The 13,945-nt window shown below is 39.0% G+C and overlaps 1 protein-coding gene across 1 annotated transcript in view; it reads left to right on the top strand.

Annotated features, from left to right (window-relative positions):
* Positions 1–13,945, top strand: part of ATP6V1H (ATPase H+ transporting V1 subunit H) — a 72,674-nt gene that overhangs the window by 12,527 nt on the left and 46,202 nt on the right. Inside the window, exons 4-7 of the mRNA XM_019548064.1 lie at positions 618–707; positions 8,115–8,228; positions 10,290–10,394; positions 12,976–13,029. Of these exons, the coding sequence (XP_019403609.1) occupies positions 618–707; positions 8,115–8,228; positions 10,290–10,394; positions 12,976–13,029 (363 nt within the window). The remainder of the gene's footprint in view (positions 1–617; positions 708–8,114; positions 8,229–10,289; positions 10,395–12,975; positions 13,030–13,945) is intronic.

Below are 13,945 nucleotides of genomic sequence, written 5' to 3'. Positions count from 1 at the left end.
ATCTGCTAGGTCCCTTCTGACCCTATTTCTATGAATCTATGAAACTAACTTGAGCTGTGCATAAGTTGTGCTGCTGCAATCATGAGAGAAAGTTGTACTGCTGGCAGAAAGCAATTGGAATGAGATACTTCCTTGAGGTCCTTGTAGCTATCTGTTCCGTTTAGAAATACCTACAGCAGCCAAGTTATGCACCATTGGTCAAAGAGGAATTGGCATTTCCTGCAGCACCTAACACTCCTATAGCTCGCCCATATTTTGTAGAACATCTTTTCGTTTATCCCCCCCCCCCCCAACCCTCCAAAAAGTCCTCTGAAGGAAAAGTGTAACTCTGTTTAACCTTATGATGATGTGCCTTGCTGATTTTTGTATTGGTGATTGCTCGCTATGTCATTTGAAGACCATAAACAAATCATTTAGAAATAGTAATGTTCAGTGTGGTGGAAATACTTGATTATATTTTAATGCAATCTCAAATGTCAGCATTTTTATATTGCTGAAGAAGGAACTGAGTTGCTTAACACTTATGTAAGACCAAAATGTGAATTAATTAGATTTTTGCATATTATATAAAAGAGAATGAAAACAATTTCTAATATTTTTTTCTTTTCTTTTTCTAGTGTGCTAAAACATTCATAAATTTGATGACTCATATTTCCAAGGAACAGACAGTTCAGTATATTCTGACTATGGTTGATGATGTGCTGCAAGTAGGTCAATATTCTATTTCATATTTAAGTCTTCCTTTTTGATATTTGAATATCTTTTAACCTAATTCAGATCTGTCTGTGTGCCATGTTGCATTAAATAACATATGTTTTAACTGCAAACACTCAGAAGTTAGGAAATGCCACCTGTTACTTACTCTGTAATCATTAAGCATTGTTATTACTGTCTGAAAATGGTCACAGGTGAGATGGATCCATCCTTGAATAACTTACATTGTAGTGGGGAAGGAACTTTTAGCCTTCGGGTACTCGCAGGCAGAAGAAGGATTTGATCGTGGCTTTTCCACACTCTGGGTGAAAGGTTAGGTAAGGGATGCCACCAACTATTGATCATTTGGTAGTTTTACAAATTTAGCCCTTCCTTTCTTGGATTTTAATTACCAGTCTCTGAAAGAATGTCAAATACTTTTTAAAAATGTTCCAGAATTTCTCTTTTTAAAACTTCTCGACTAATTCTGGAACTTCTTGACTGGGTGAAATTTAATAATTGAATTACAAATTTTTGTCTCAGGATTGCTATTTATTTGCTAAAAACTTTGCTCAGCTGAAATCCCATTTGCCATAGTGAGGAACTGTTTTATTTTTATTTAAATCTCTTCTTCCCTGTGTTTCAGACCACGTAAGAAACATAACAAATAATATTCCTCTCTCACTTCACAACTTTTATTTTATTTCTCTGTGTGGATTCTAACAAAGTTGGGAGTCTTGATTTGCTGAAATAGGTATACCTCTTGAATTTTTGCTGGATATTTGATATAAATAGCTTTATAGATTCCCCCTGCCCAGAGCTAGAAGAGAACTGCAGGTCAGATTAGATCCCATAATAAATGCAATAAAACCTCACTCAGATATACTGGTAAAGTTTGAGCAGAAGCTTGACAAAGAATTTACTGTATTAGCATATGTCTTCATCCAAGCCTGGATGCTCTTGCAGAATCTGCCACATCCCTAGATAAGTTGTTCCAACAGTTAAAATACTTCAAGTGTTAAAAATGTACATCTTCTCTTGGTAGTCTGAATTTGTCTAGCTTCAGCTTTCAGCCCTGGGATCTTTTATTGGTGTGTGGGTTTTTTGTTAAGTTAAAGCTGGTCTTCCAGAAATATTTCCTATATGACTTGATCATTATCTGCTCTTAACTCTTTTATGGCTAAACTAATAAACTTAGCTCCTTCAACATATTGCTGTACACCATGTCTTCTAGACCTGGGATCATTTTTACCTCCTGTCTGAATACTTAATCATTTTTCCAATGCACTTCTTTATATATGATATGAGAACTGAAAATGATCCTTCAATAATGGTTCTACCACTTCTGTTTACAGGACTATCACCCCTGTGGTGGTGGTTACTACTATAGCTTGATATTTCTGTTCTCATCCATTGGAGACTTGAATTTGCTTTTGAGCTCCCATGTGATCTATTCTAGCTCGTGCAGGGCCAACCTAATTTGCCAAGTGTACCACAGATTAGCCCCATATGCTCCCTGAGTGTCGTTCTGATCACCCTCTCATACCTGATCTGTTGCCCTCCTTTCTGCTTCCTGCCCCACCTGCTGCTGTGTTCTTTTGCATCCTACCTAGTCTGTTGCTGTGCTGCTTACCCCCTCCCTGGTCTGCTGAATGCCACACGTAGGCTCCCTATGGTGGTTGCCCTCAGTTGGTCACCCTTAATCTATTTTATGTTCAGATTTGCCTCTGATAAATCAGCTGCCAAGACTTGAGGCAACTTTTTGACCTGGTGTTAGAATCCTTCCACTTCTCTTGATTCTTCAAGATCGTGCTGACTCTATATAATTCTAACAGTCTCTCTCAAGAGGTTATTCAGTGCTAAACAGGACAATGCAGCAGTAAGCAAAGTAATTTCCTGCACTTCTACAACTTTCTAGTCTTGAATTGCTTTGCAACAGAGTGTAGCAAAGGATTTAGATTTATTTCTGAAAGGATTGTGTGACTTCTGTAATTCTCTAGTTATAAAATGGGGAGAATTTATATATAGCGCACACCTGCTTTTGGCAGCATGCTAACTTTTGCTGTTAAGAGAGGATGTAAAATCTCTTACCCTATAAAAGCTTGATTTGTCAAGCCCTATTGCTGCTGTTTTTACTCAAATATAAGATGAGGTGCCCAACTCCCCCCATCAGCATGGGGAGGGGAAAGCCCCTTGTCTTGCACTTGCATATAAGGAAGCCTCATTAAATACACTGCCTATCATTTAAACTGCTGCCAAAGCAGCATGTACTCAGCAATGGAAACAAACTATGAAGTTGACTAAATGCAGGCAACACTGAGCATAACTATAAAACACATGGCCTGTATTGGGTAAGCATATTGATGGGAACCTACCACAAGGATATGTTGGCAAAGCCCATCTAAATCAGATACATGGTGGTGCCCATTGGGCTCAGTGGTAATTCTTGTCCAAGTCATGGTAAACCACTACATGGCATACATTTTGACTTCCTCTTCACTCCCACAGCTGAGTTGTGCCTTTCTTTCCCATTTCCAATAATTCCTGTTTCTTCACTAGGCTTAAATGTCTGGCATACATCACCAACTGGGGCCCCCAGAATCCCTCTGTCATCCTTCTCTGTCTGTTGCACATGATTATGGTGGCCCTACACTCCTGGAGGTGGAGCCAGACCAGGTTGCCCTGGGCTTTATCTGTATATACATTTATTTATTTATTTTTTTTAAATCTCTTTTTTGGAGGATCCCAGGACTTGTGACAAGAACACCTGATTCCAGTCACGAGCGGGGGCGCTAATTAGCACATGGCTTCATTGTAGTGGGGGTGGTATCTGGAATACATGCACATGCTGAGCTGGGGAGTCACCATGGCTTGAAAAGTTGACTGTTTGGGCCCAGCCCCATGAACTATATGGCAAATCATGAGTCTTTTGGCTTTGGATTAATATCAGGCAAAGCTGGCATTATATGTAAGTAGATACAAAAGTGCTGGTTAAGTGTGTATGTATGAAGTACTTGTGCTAAAGCTTGCAACAGTTTCAAGAAAAGTAAAATGCAGCAATTATGGATGAACTAAGTTTACCCATAGTAATTTGCCTACATGTTTATTTCAAAGAAATGAGAAAACCATTGAGTCTCCAACTTCCATCAAGGGCCCCTTGACACTGCCCCGCTCCTCTCTTTCCCCCCTCCCTCCCCCCCAAACTATTTTCCTTTGCTGTAATAGTGGGAACAAATTTAAGGCTAAACCCCCAGTGATTTAGATTCTATATCTGGAAAATGGTACCAAATTTATAGAATGTCCATATATAGAATCTAATTCTTTATTGGGGAATCATTTTTTGAATAAATCCTGTATTTTGTGTCTGACTCACCTTACTTATACGTAGGCGCCTTAATTTGGAGCAGTCCTATTTAAACTGATGGCTACTGATGGAATTGGGGGTGGGTTCAGTAGATTTTCCCCCCCGCCCCCTTTTTTTTAGCAACAGGGAAATAAATTCTACTCAGAGGCTATGGTGATGGGAACTTTATAGAGAAGTCATAAAAATAAGACTGTTCTAGTTCCTCTGCATTTTTAGTCTCACTTTTTCATGTATGCACAGTTATTGTATTCCACACATACACAGACTTCAGAATACGTCCAACAAACTACTCTACCTTGTGTGAGCATATGTGAATAGCTCTGTAAAAATTCAGAAATTAGTCCTGAAAATTTTCTAGATGCAAAACAAGACTGCAGCTTAAAGTAGTATTATAAAATCACTGATCATAATTCATTATCTGATTAGCAAGTAGGAAAGTTTGGTTTAAAATTTTGCCTTGTAAATTTTAATTATTTTTTTTAAAGAGAAGTTATTCTTACTATCTAGTTAACATTAATGTTAAGTAGTCCTTTCCCTTAACTAAAAGGGTAGACTATATCTCTCTTTGTTTCTTTATATATATGCATTTGCTCATGAATTGTCCACTAATATTTGGCTGGAAATCGGTATTCAGTTTAATTTTTTTTTAGTTCTTTAAAACTTGTATTTTACTTTATTAAAACATTTGTATTTAAAACAAAAGAAGCCTTTGCTGTAATTAGTGAATTGGATATTTGTGATTACTGTATCCTTCAAAATGTTATGAGTAATAGGTCTCAGCTGCCCACATTTCACTTTGTTTTTCTCCATAGAATGGGGAAGGGCAAAACAAGATTTCCTGTGGTGTTTTTTTTTTTTTTGAACTGGGGGAGGAAAAATTCATGCCATTTTTTAACTAGCCATTTAAGTGTAGAAGAGGTTACCTCGGCTTGGCCTATCAGCAACTTGTGGTTCCACTAGTTCAGTGGCTTTATTTTCCTTAATTTCTTAGCACAGATGTAAACTACTTTAATATTTTTAATTTCAAGTGTTTTTTTTTTTCCAGTCAACTTGTTAACAATCACTAAACTGATCGTATTTTTTTCCAAGTTCTTAACTAAAATAAAAGGATGGATTTTAAAATAGAAATGACTTTTTTATTCACTATAATTTAGCGTTGCACTGGATTAAAGTGTACCTGAAAGAGAATAAAGAAAAAATTCCTTTATAGTGTGTTTGACAGCACCTAATAGAATCTGTTCCTCTCGGTTTTCTTTTTTTATCCTAGGATTTATTGTATTCTAGCCATTGCTTTCAAAATAGATTTAACAAGTAGAGGAGTAAGCTTCTTAGCTGGCTGAGTATCTCAAAGCCCAATAACATTTTTATTATTCTACTAATACCTCTCTTCCATTAACCTTGTTACTAAAATTACCTCTCTCCTTTTATTTAGGGTCAGAGGTAAGAAGCAGATTAACCTTGTTGCTAAAATTACCCCTTGCCTTTATTTAGAATGAGAAGTGAATCTTCTGTTCTAATGTATAAATCTAATCTAGCTTTGCGGGTCATGGCTGGCTCCCTTCGAAAGACTCGCATCGTTGCACTCATTTATTTCTATTGCTGTTAATTTCATTAATCTTAGGGGTGGGAGAGAATAGATATGCAGAAAGAGAGAAGATATCAGATGGGGCGCAGCTACATGAGGTGCTTTGCTGTGCAGTCAACTAATCTACTACTCAGTAAAGCGTCACTGTCTACACATGTGCAGCACTTCACTGTGTGGTAAATTAGCTTACTGTGGGGTTGGCTACTACCTGTAAATACAAGTAGTAGAATTGCCACACCATAGCTACTGTGTTGTAGTACATGTGTAGACAGCTGATCAGGAGCAAATTCTTCCCGGTCAGCTCAGGCAGCAGTGGGTAGGGGAACTCTGTCTCCTGCCTCAGGCATCTGCCTGGTGCCTAGCCCCTGCTTCAGTCGGCTGATCGGAGCAGTGACTAGGCAGCAGGCAGCTGCCCGGGGCAGGCATCAGTATACCGGCCCCCGCTCTGAGGTCTCGAAGCAGGGGCCAGGCAGGAGGCAGCTGCCTGGGCCAGGGGTGTAGGACTGGGAGGTAGCTGCCCCAAAGGTAGGACTGCTCCCCCTGTTCCCCAGAACCCAGGCCTGACCCCAGTGCCCCCTGCCAGCTCCAGGCTGGCACCCAGGGGGAGCCTGGAGTGCATGCTGTAGTGGGGCAGAGCAGGGCAGGGCAGGATTTGCTCAGCACTGAACTGCTTCCTGCCAGGAGCGAATTTGTTCCTGATGGGTGTATGTGTAGACATGCTCCCAGGGAAAGCTTACTGTGCATTAATAGCATGTGTACATGTGACCAGGGAGCACTGCATAATGCTGGCACACTTACCAGGGTGTATCATAAAAGCCTTGTTTTAAAACTTCTAGTTATCCCTTGATAGATACTGATGATACTCTTTTCTGCTGGAATCCTAGATGAATTTTTTTCCCATGATTCCCCTGATATTTTTCTAGTCTTCATGTCCCTTCAGCCTTTTAGTGCTTCTTGAACTTTACTCCATTATTCCCTTGTGTCTCTTTCATGTGTATTCTCTCTCCCTTGCTTTTGCTTTTCCTTCCTTCCTTCTGGTTGTCTCATTGTAAAAAGAATGAGTTAAAACAAGCCCTAGAAGAGACGGGAAGAGCATTTAGAGGCAGACTAGTATCAACGATATTCAGGACTTTGCATTCTAATGTTCACTCTCTATTTTGAATGGAAGAATCAAAATATACAAAGTTTAATTACCTCTGTTTTTGTCCATTGAAAGCTATGTTGAATGAGCAACTCTTATAGCTACATATTGGTTATTAGGAAATGAGTAACTATGGCAAATTGTATATTATTTACATTTAATCTGAATTATTACATTTAACAAACCTGAACTAAAATGATTGAATTCTGTGTTAGTTACATTTTGATGCCCATCTGCTTTAATTGTAAAGTTATATTAAATGCTTCTTGAAAGAGTTGTGATTTTCAGTTTTAACAATGGGTTGATGCACTTTCTAAAATGTATGTATACCCATACCAACTTGTGCTTGGCATTGTATAACTGTACTTGGAAACCTGTATCTGATTAAGAGTGGCAATTGTAACCTTCCAGAGCAGTTTTTTCTGGGCTGTTTAGAATACTTTAGTGCATATGGAAACACTTGAAAATACATGTTGCTTTTTTGCACCAATGTGTACAAGTGTCTTGTGGATCTGCAAGAAATAATTTGGAGAAAAATAATTTATGCTTAAAGATCAATCTCAAGTGGATGTAGGCTTATGGTTCCTCTGAAAATGTGCGTTTTTACTAATCTGTAATCTGTTGTTCAGATTGAGCCAAGAGGGTATTTACCCTTATTTATAAACATGCCTGTGAATAAGACACTCACCTTGTTTTGGGAAGGAACTACCAGTCCTTGGGGGGGGGGGAAACGGGACTGGGGAGCAGGCAGAATCTTACTTCCTGAAGCCAGGATAATATTGTATCTTGTAGAATAAATTAGAGTTGCAAGGTCCTGGCATTAGCATTACCCATCCCTGTCCCCTGTGGGTGACATCCCTACTGCAACAACTATAGGGTGAACCCTCTCTCATTGCATCTGAATTGTATGCAGACCAGCACTGTGTAAAACCCTTTAATTGACCAGCAGGTGTGAGAAGGTGAAACCAGTAGTTTTTGGCAGCACAGCAGGGGGGTGGAAAGTGAAATTTGAGAGGAATGCTGGCCCAGCTCCAGGTAGAATGAGTCTTCAGCTCCTGCAGAAATTTCTTTTTTCAAGACTCATCCTTTAATTTTCTACCACTCCTTTTGGGGGTGGAGAAAAGGAAGGAGGTGGGCAGGAAGGTGTGTGGTATATGAATAAACGTAGTGCTTTTCCCTTAAGCAAAAAAGAAAATGATAGTAATTGAAATGAGAGAATTTACAGGGCATATGACAAGTATCCTTGGAGGACATAAGGCAATGTAATGAAACAATATCATGAGATATCTTGAACTGATATTTACAAGTTTCCCCTGACTCCCCCTTTGCAGGAAAATCATCAGCGCGTTAGTATTTTCTTTGACTACGCAAAACGTGGTAAGAACACTGCATGGTCTTATTTCCTGCCAATGCTGAACCGCCAAGATCTTTTCACTGTGCATATGGTAAGCCTTAACTATATTAAATTCCTAACATCGAGGGGAAAGATTTGAACTTTTTTTTCCCTGGGAGCTTGTAGATGGATTATTAAACTGAAGCTTTTCTTCCGGAAAGGGTTTTCTTTTCTAAGCTAAGTATTGGAGAACAAATGTTGAATGGCCACTTGTTCTAAAATGCATATTTCCTGATTCCAGTTTTGTTTTGAAGTCTGTGTCAGTACCTCATATAGCTTGTTGTCTTTCTTGTGAATTAATAAGTTTTTTTTTTTTATGTAACTAACTTTTTTTTGTATTATTACTTTTGATATAGATATCTTCCCAGTAGTAGGTATGTGTTGTGTGTAGGAGGGGTTTATTAAGGTTCTTAAAACCAGACCTAGTAGACCGTGTTTAGACTTTGTAGGACATTTTGACAAGCATTGACCCTTTTGGAATTAGTTGACCTTTTTTTTTTTTTTTTTTTTTTCTGTGAAGGATCTTGACTTCCACGTTACTTCACTAATTCTAACATTTGTGCTTTGTTTCAAATTAAATTGTTTTGTAGGGAAAGGACCATGTCTCTTCAATATTTGAACAGCATCCATTACTTTGGGGCCTGAACATGGTATTCAGATAAAAAAAAATAACTTCTAAACAAAACTGCTTGCAAAGTAATTCTCAACAGTTCTTTAAGAACAATCCTCTGTTAGCAGTACTGTAACTGGTGAAGTACTTCATATATATATCAAGTCTCTCATACTTTGCAACACTATTACTATAGGATCCATTACTTCAGGGGTGGGCAAAATGGTGCCTGGAACTCTCACTTCCCAGCACCCCCACCTGCGTTGCTGCGGCTGGCTTTCATGGAGACCCCAGCAGCAGCTAGTCCGTGACAGCACATGGCCAGGGTTTCCATGGAGACTGGCCCCAGCAGCGCTGGCAGGGAACATGGCTGGGCAGGGAGCTGTGTCCAGGGCCAGGATCTTGTGGCAGTGACAATGTAGTCTGGAGTCAGGGCAGATGGTGCAGGCAGCGGATCGTGGCTCTGCTTGGCTCCAGGTCATGCTGTCACCACCATGAGATCCTGGCCCCAGAGCAGCTCCCTGCCTAGCCACACATTCTGCCAGTGTAAAATTGTGAAGTGTTCCTTTCCTGAGCCTTCAGATAACTCAGCATAAACTCTCAAAACTTTCTAATCAATTTGGCATGGCAGTGTGAATTTCTGCTGCTAATAGTTGTTATTAAGTTAATTTCTCCTTATGCAATAAAGAATTTGCTATGCATCATAGGTCCAGCTGAATATTTTGCCAGATAGTAAGTGATCAGCTTGCCCCCCACTTTATTAATTTCAATTTTGAAAAACAGTCCATTGTTAAGTCTTTAATATGCATGGAATTTAGGGGCAATATAATATTGGGCATAAACAGGCTGCTGCATTGATTTTACTCGTGACTTGCATTGTTTGAGAAGTTTGGGTTTTTATAAAGTGATCAGAATTGATCACGCATTTGATCAAAATGATATCAGAATTTATGATAAGTGCTGGAGAATGCAGAGCTCTTGCTGCAGGATTCTAACGGGCTTTCTGCAGAGATGGCCTTGAAAGTGGATGTCTGTATTGTGAACTGTGGTATAGTATTAATGCATCTGAGCTTTAAATGTGTTAGCTTGGATATTGGAAGAATTTTGGGTACAACAGCATGGAACTAGACATACTGGGCTATAGGTATTATATACCCAACTGGAAAAGGATCTTTAACTGTCTCCTCAAGATGTCAGTTGCAGGCTATTGCTTGAACATAGCATTCACTTCTGTGAATTCACTTCTGCTTGTGGATTCACTTCTGCTACTCTACCTGTTTCCATGATGTTCTTGCACCCTCTCTGCCACCATGGTTCATCAGACATTGCTACTTAAGTTGGTGAAATCAGGAGACCATTTGCTTTCTGAAAACCCATGCATTAAACTGAATAAAACAGCAGCTTTCTCTAAAATCAGTCTCTAGAACATATAGCAGATTTCCCTTTTATCTCCTCACAATTTCTTTATCCATTTGATGTTCTGTTTCCTGCATTCTCTTTCAGGCAGCAAGAATTATTGCAAAACTGGCTGCATGGGGAAGAGAACTGATGGAAGGCAGTGACTTGAATTACTACTTCAACTGGATTAAAAGTCAGCTTAGTTCACAGGTAAAAAAACCCCCAAACCTTTTAAAATAAATTCAGCCTTTCTTAACTAATTTTAAAAACTTTTTGCAAGGCTATACAAGTGTAAATGAATAGTTGTACAAACAGCAATGAAAGGAAAGGAGGGAGAAAAACCCCTTTGAACTTCAGTTAAGGCATTTCTCTTAAATAATTAAAGAATGGAACCAATTTAGTTCCAAGTTTTCTAGCAGGGAAGTCCCAGAGGACAGTAATGGGCAAGGGCTCATAACTTCCTTGGGAACTTTCCAGTGGTGTCCTCTAGGGGCTCATCTCATCTACTGCTCAAGATGCATATGAAGCTGCTGGGCTGTATGGAGATGTGGAATGAGGAGACATTAGTAGGTTTGAATATTGTTATGCTATTGAAAACCGTTCAGAGGTGGCTGCAGAATGAGGGACCTACCTTCCAATGGGGGTGGTTCACCAGTAGAGCATAACTCAAGTCTTCCAGAGACTGTATTCGCTCTCAGTAACCTTTCTACGCACAATTAGAAGTGCTAGTGTTGACCTACAAGTCCTAAACAGCCTGGGACCTACATACCTAATGTACTGTCTTCTTAAACTCATTGCCACTCCTGGTGTTTGCCAAGAGCAACCTCCTGCAATGTCATCAGTTTGCCAAGTCCATATGGAAAAAAAGCATGGGAGGTCAATCCTCAGTTCTTGAACTCTTTGCCTCTTGACATAAGCCAGAGACCACGCCTGAACATCTTCCAGAAGTGCTACAAGGCGTTTCTGCTTGAGCACACATTTAGTGACCAGAATTAGGCTATGTTGTTTAAAGGGTCTCTGCTTTATTTTATTTATGCTATGTGCTCCTTTTAAGTTTGTTTTTTCTAGGGGAAGGCGTAAGCTGACCCTAGCAGTTGTTGGGAAGGGTGGCATGCAAATTGCACAAACAAAATAATTTCCTTATGTAGCAGACTGTCTTTTGAAGGGATATTAAAATCAAGTTTTCCTAGGAAAAAGGAGGGTATTTTGAGAGAGAGAGAGAGAGAAGCATGTTTTTATTCAACCTTCATTATTAAGGTGATCGACTTCCTGGAATTAGAATTCTTGGTTGATGTAGCTACAGGAGGACAAGCTATAATATGTTCTATATATTTGCTAAGTTGCAGTCCCTGGTGACTGAGGGGAAACTGTGCTTTTTTTTGTTTTGTTTTTGTTTGTTTGTCTCCCCCCCCCTCCCAACCTGCAGTCTGGCTACTTTTTTGTTTTGAAGGTCTGGCACTTGGGAGGAGAAAAATCGTGCTTTGACTTAAACTGTGTGTTTGCTGGCAGCAAACGAATACCATACACCTATTCCTTGTCTCTTTCTAGAATGCAGAGGTATTTCAGGGAACCTCAGAAACAAAGCTTGATATAATAGAGAATTATTGGCATGTTGGCAATAATTCTAGTACATTATGAATGACTCATGGTCTTAGAATCATGGAAAATTAGGGTTGGAAGGGTCCTCAGGAGCTCCTCTAGTTCACCCCCCTCCTCAAAATGAAAACATCAACCATATCATCCCAGCCAAGGCTTGACCCACAGACAAAAAACGTAGTGTTCTTGCCTTTAAGTGTGCCTGTGTTACTTTCCTTTAGAAATGGCATTTGGCATTTGTCACAGTCATTGGAGTGAGACTTATTCTGAAGAGGGTGGAGCCTCAGTTAAGCAGGTTTTTGGACCAGGTTTATTCAAAGAATCTCCAAATAGAAGAAATGTAATACCTTTATTCCTCTTTTATAAGCAAGGATCTTAAGGTTTTAAAAATGTTTTTGAATTTCATGATATATTGTTGCTATTGTTATTTGTTTTTAATTTAACAAAGCTGTTCCTTTGGAACGTGGAACTTTTTTAACTGTTTTAAAAATCCTTTGCGTACTTTGAGGAAGATATAGAAAGGGACATTGTAGCAGTAATTTTAAAAATGCATGTGTATTCCTTTTAAGTTTACATTTTTATAATACCTTGAAGCGATTTTTCACTCTACAGAAGAAACTTCATAAATTATGTCAACTTGATAAAATTAGTGGCAGTGAAATATAATGTCACACTTAGTTCTTTTGTGCTGATGAGTTTTGCTTCTGCTTTCTGATAATTGAAATTAATTTATCCAAGGCAAAGTTGCATTGTTCCCTCCCTATCCACCTGAAAACTAATACTGAGGGGTGTTGAGTTCCAATACTTAAATGAGAATACCTACTTGAATGTACCTCTTTAACACTATTGTAATGCTAATGATATGTATTATATGATTTTGTCTAACTGCCTTTATGCCAACAGAATTAATCCAAAATATGGGGTTGTATGCAAGAGGATATCTGTTGGGGAGTTGCTGTTACATTAATTCTAATAGCATAAGTAAACTTTTTTTCATCAGGAATTGGCTTAGTCATATATAGCTTTGTCACATTTAAAAAATTCTTGCCAGCGTACTTCTATCTGTACAATGTATGCATTCTGAAATTATAATATTAATTATAGGAATTATCCCACAAGAGTCGGGGATAATTCTGGCTAAAATGTATTCAATAGCAATGTTTTCTTAAAAAGCTACTTTTCTGTTTTGGACTAGAAACTACGTGGTACTGGGGGTGCCATGGAAACAGGAGCAGTCTCCACAAGTGATGTAAGTATTTGTTTGGAATTTGTAAATTAACTAGGATTCTGCATCACTGTCAGGTTAAACAGGCCCCAAATCCTAAAAACTACATTTTGAGGTGGGTAAAGAAAGGGGTTAATTTTGTTTCTGTATTTACAACTTAAATTGTTTTATTTGGGAGTTTATTTTTATACCACTTTGTTTTCCTGAATCCAAGGTGACCTCCTCACCCTTCCGAATAGTTAGCCGTTATACATGGAAAATATTAATATTTTGCCCCATAATTTTAGACGTATAGAATCCCAAATGGTTCCTTGCCTGCCTTTCAGCTGGTTCTGGGCAGGCTCCTCTTCTTGGGTCCTGCCACTTGCCTCACCAGCAGGGATCCTGGTGTTCCCTATTTAAAAATTGGAAAATGTCTTATTTTGAAAAAACAAACAAATTCACTCGGGCAAATCCGCATTCTGCAATTTAAAATGAAATGCCACTATATAGAGATATATATAGATATCTACATATATCTATAGATAGATATATATAGAGAGAGAGAGAATAGTTGTATTATATTTCATATAATATATATTGTATAATATAATTATTTATAATTTTAAAGCAACTTGGAAGCCTAACAGTGCCTCTATCACCGTAATAAAATGAATTCTAAATATCTGTACACTTTGGCATCTGCTTTTGGTTTTTTTATCATAGAAAAATCAGAGCTTCCCCTACCCCTGTTGCTCACCAGAATGTGGGACACTAAGCAGCGCTGGGATACCAGGGCCCTGCCCAAGCATTTACCCTTCACTCCTGACCTGCAGCCCTTGCCTGCCCCCCACTAGCTCCCTCCTGGCAGCAGCTTCTTCCCAGCACCAGGACATGAGTCCAGTTGCAGCTGTCCCACCTGCTTTGTGGCTCTGAGCAGTGCCAGCCCTTGCTGTTCTGC

This window comes from Crocodylus porosus, unplaced genomic scaffold (assembly GCF_001723895.1).
Source record: "Crocodylus porosus isolate Cpor-Errol unplaced genomic scaffold, CroPor_comp1, whole genome shotgun sequence".
In the NCBI taxonomy this organism is placed as follows: domain Eukaryota; kingdom Metazoa; phylum Chordata; order Crocodylia; family Crocodylidae; genus Crocodylus; species Crocodylus porosus.
The sequence above is the reverse complement of the archived record's forward strand: the minus strand, read 5'-3'. Positions and strand labels throughout refer to the sequence as shown.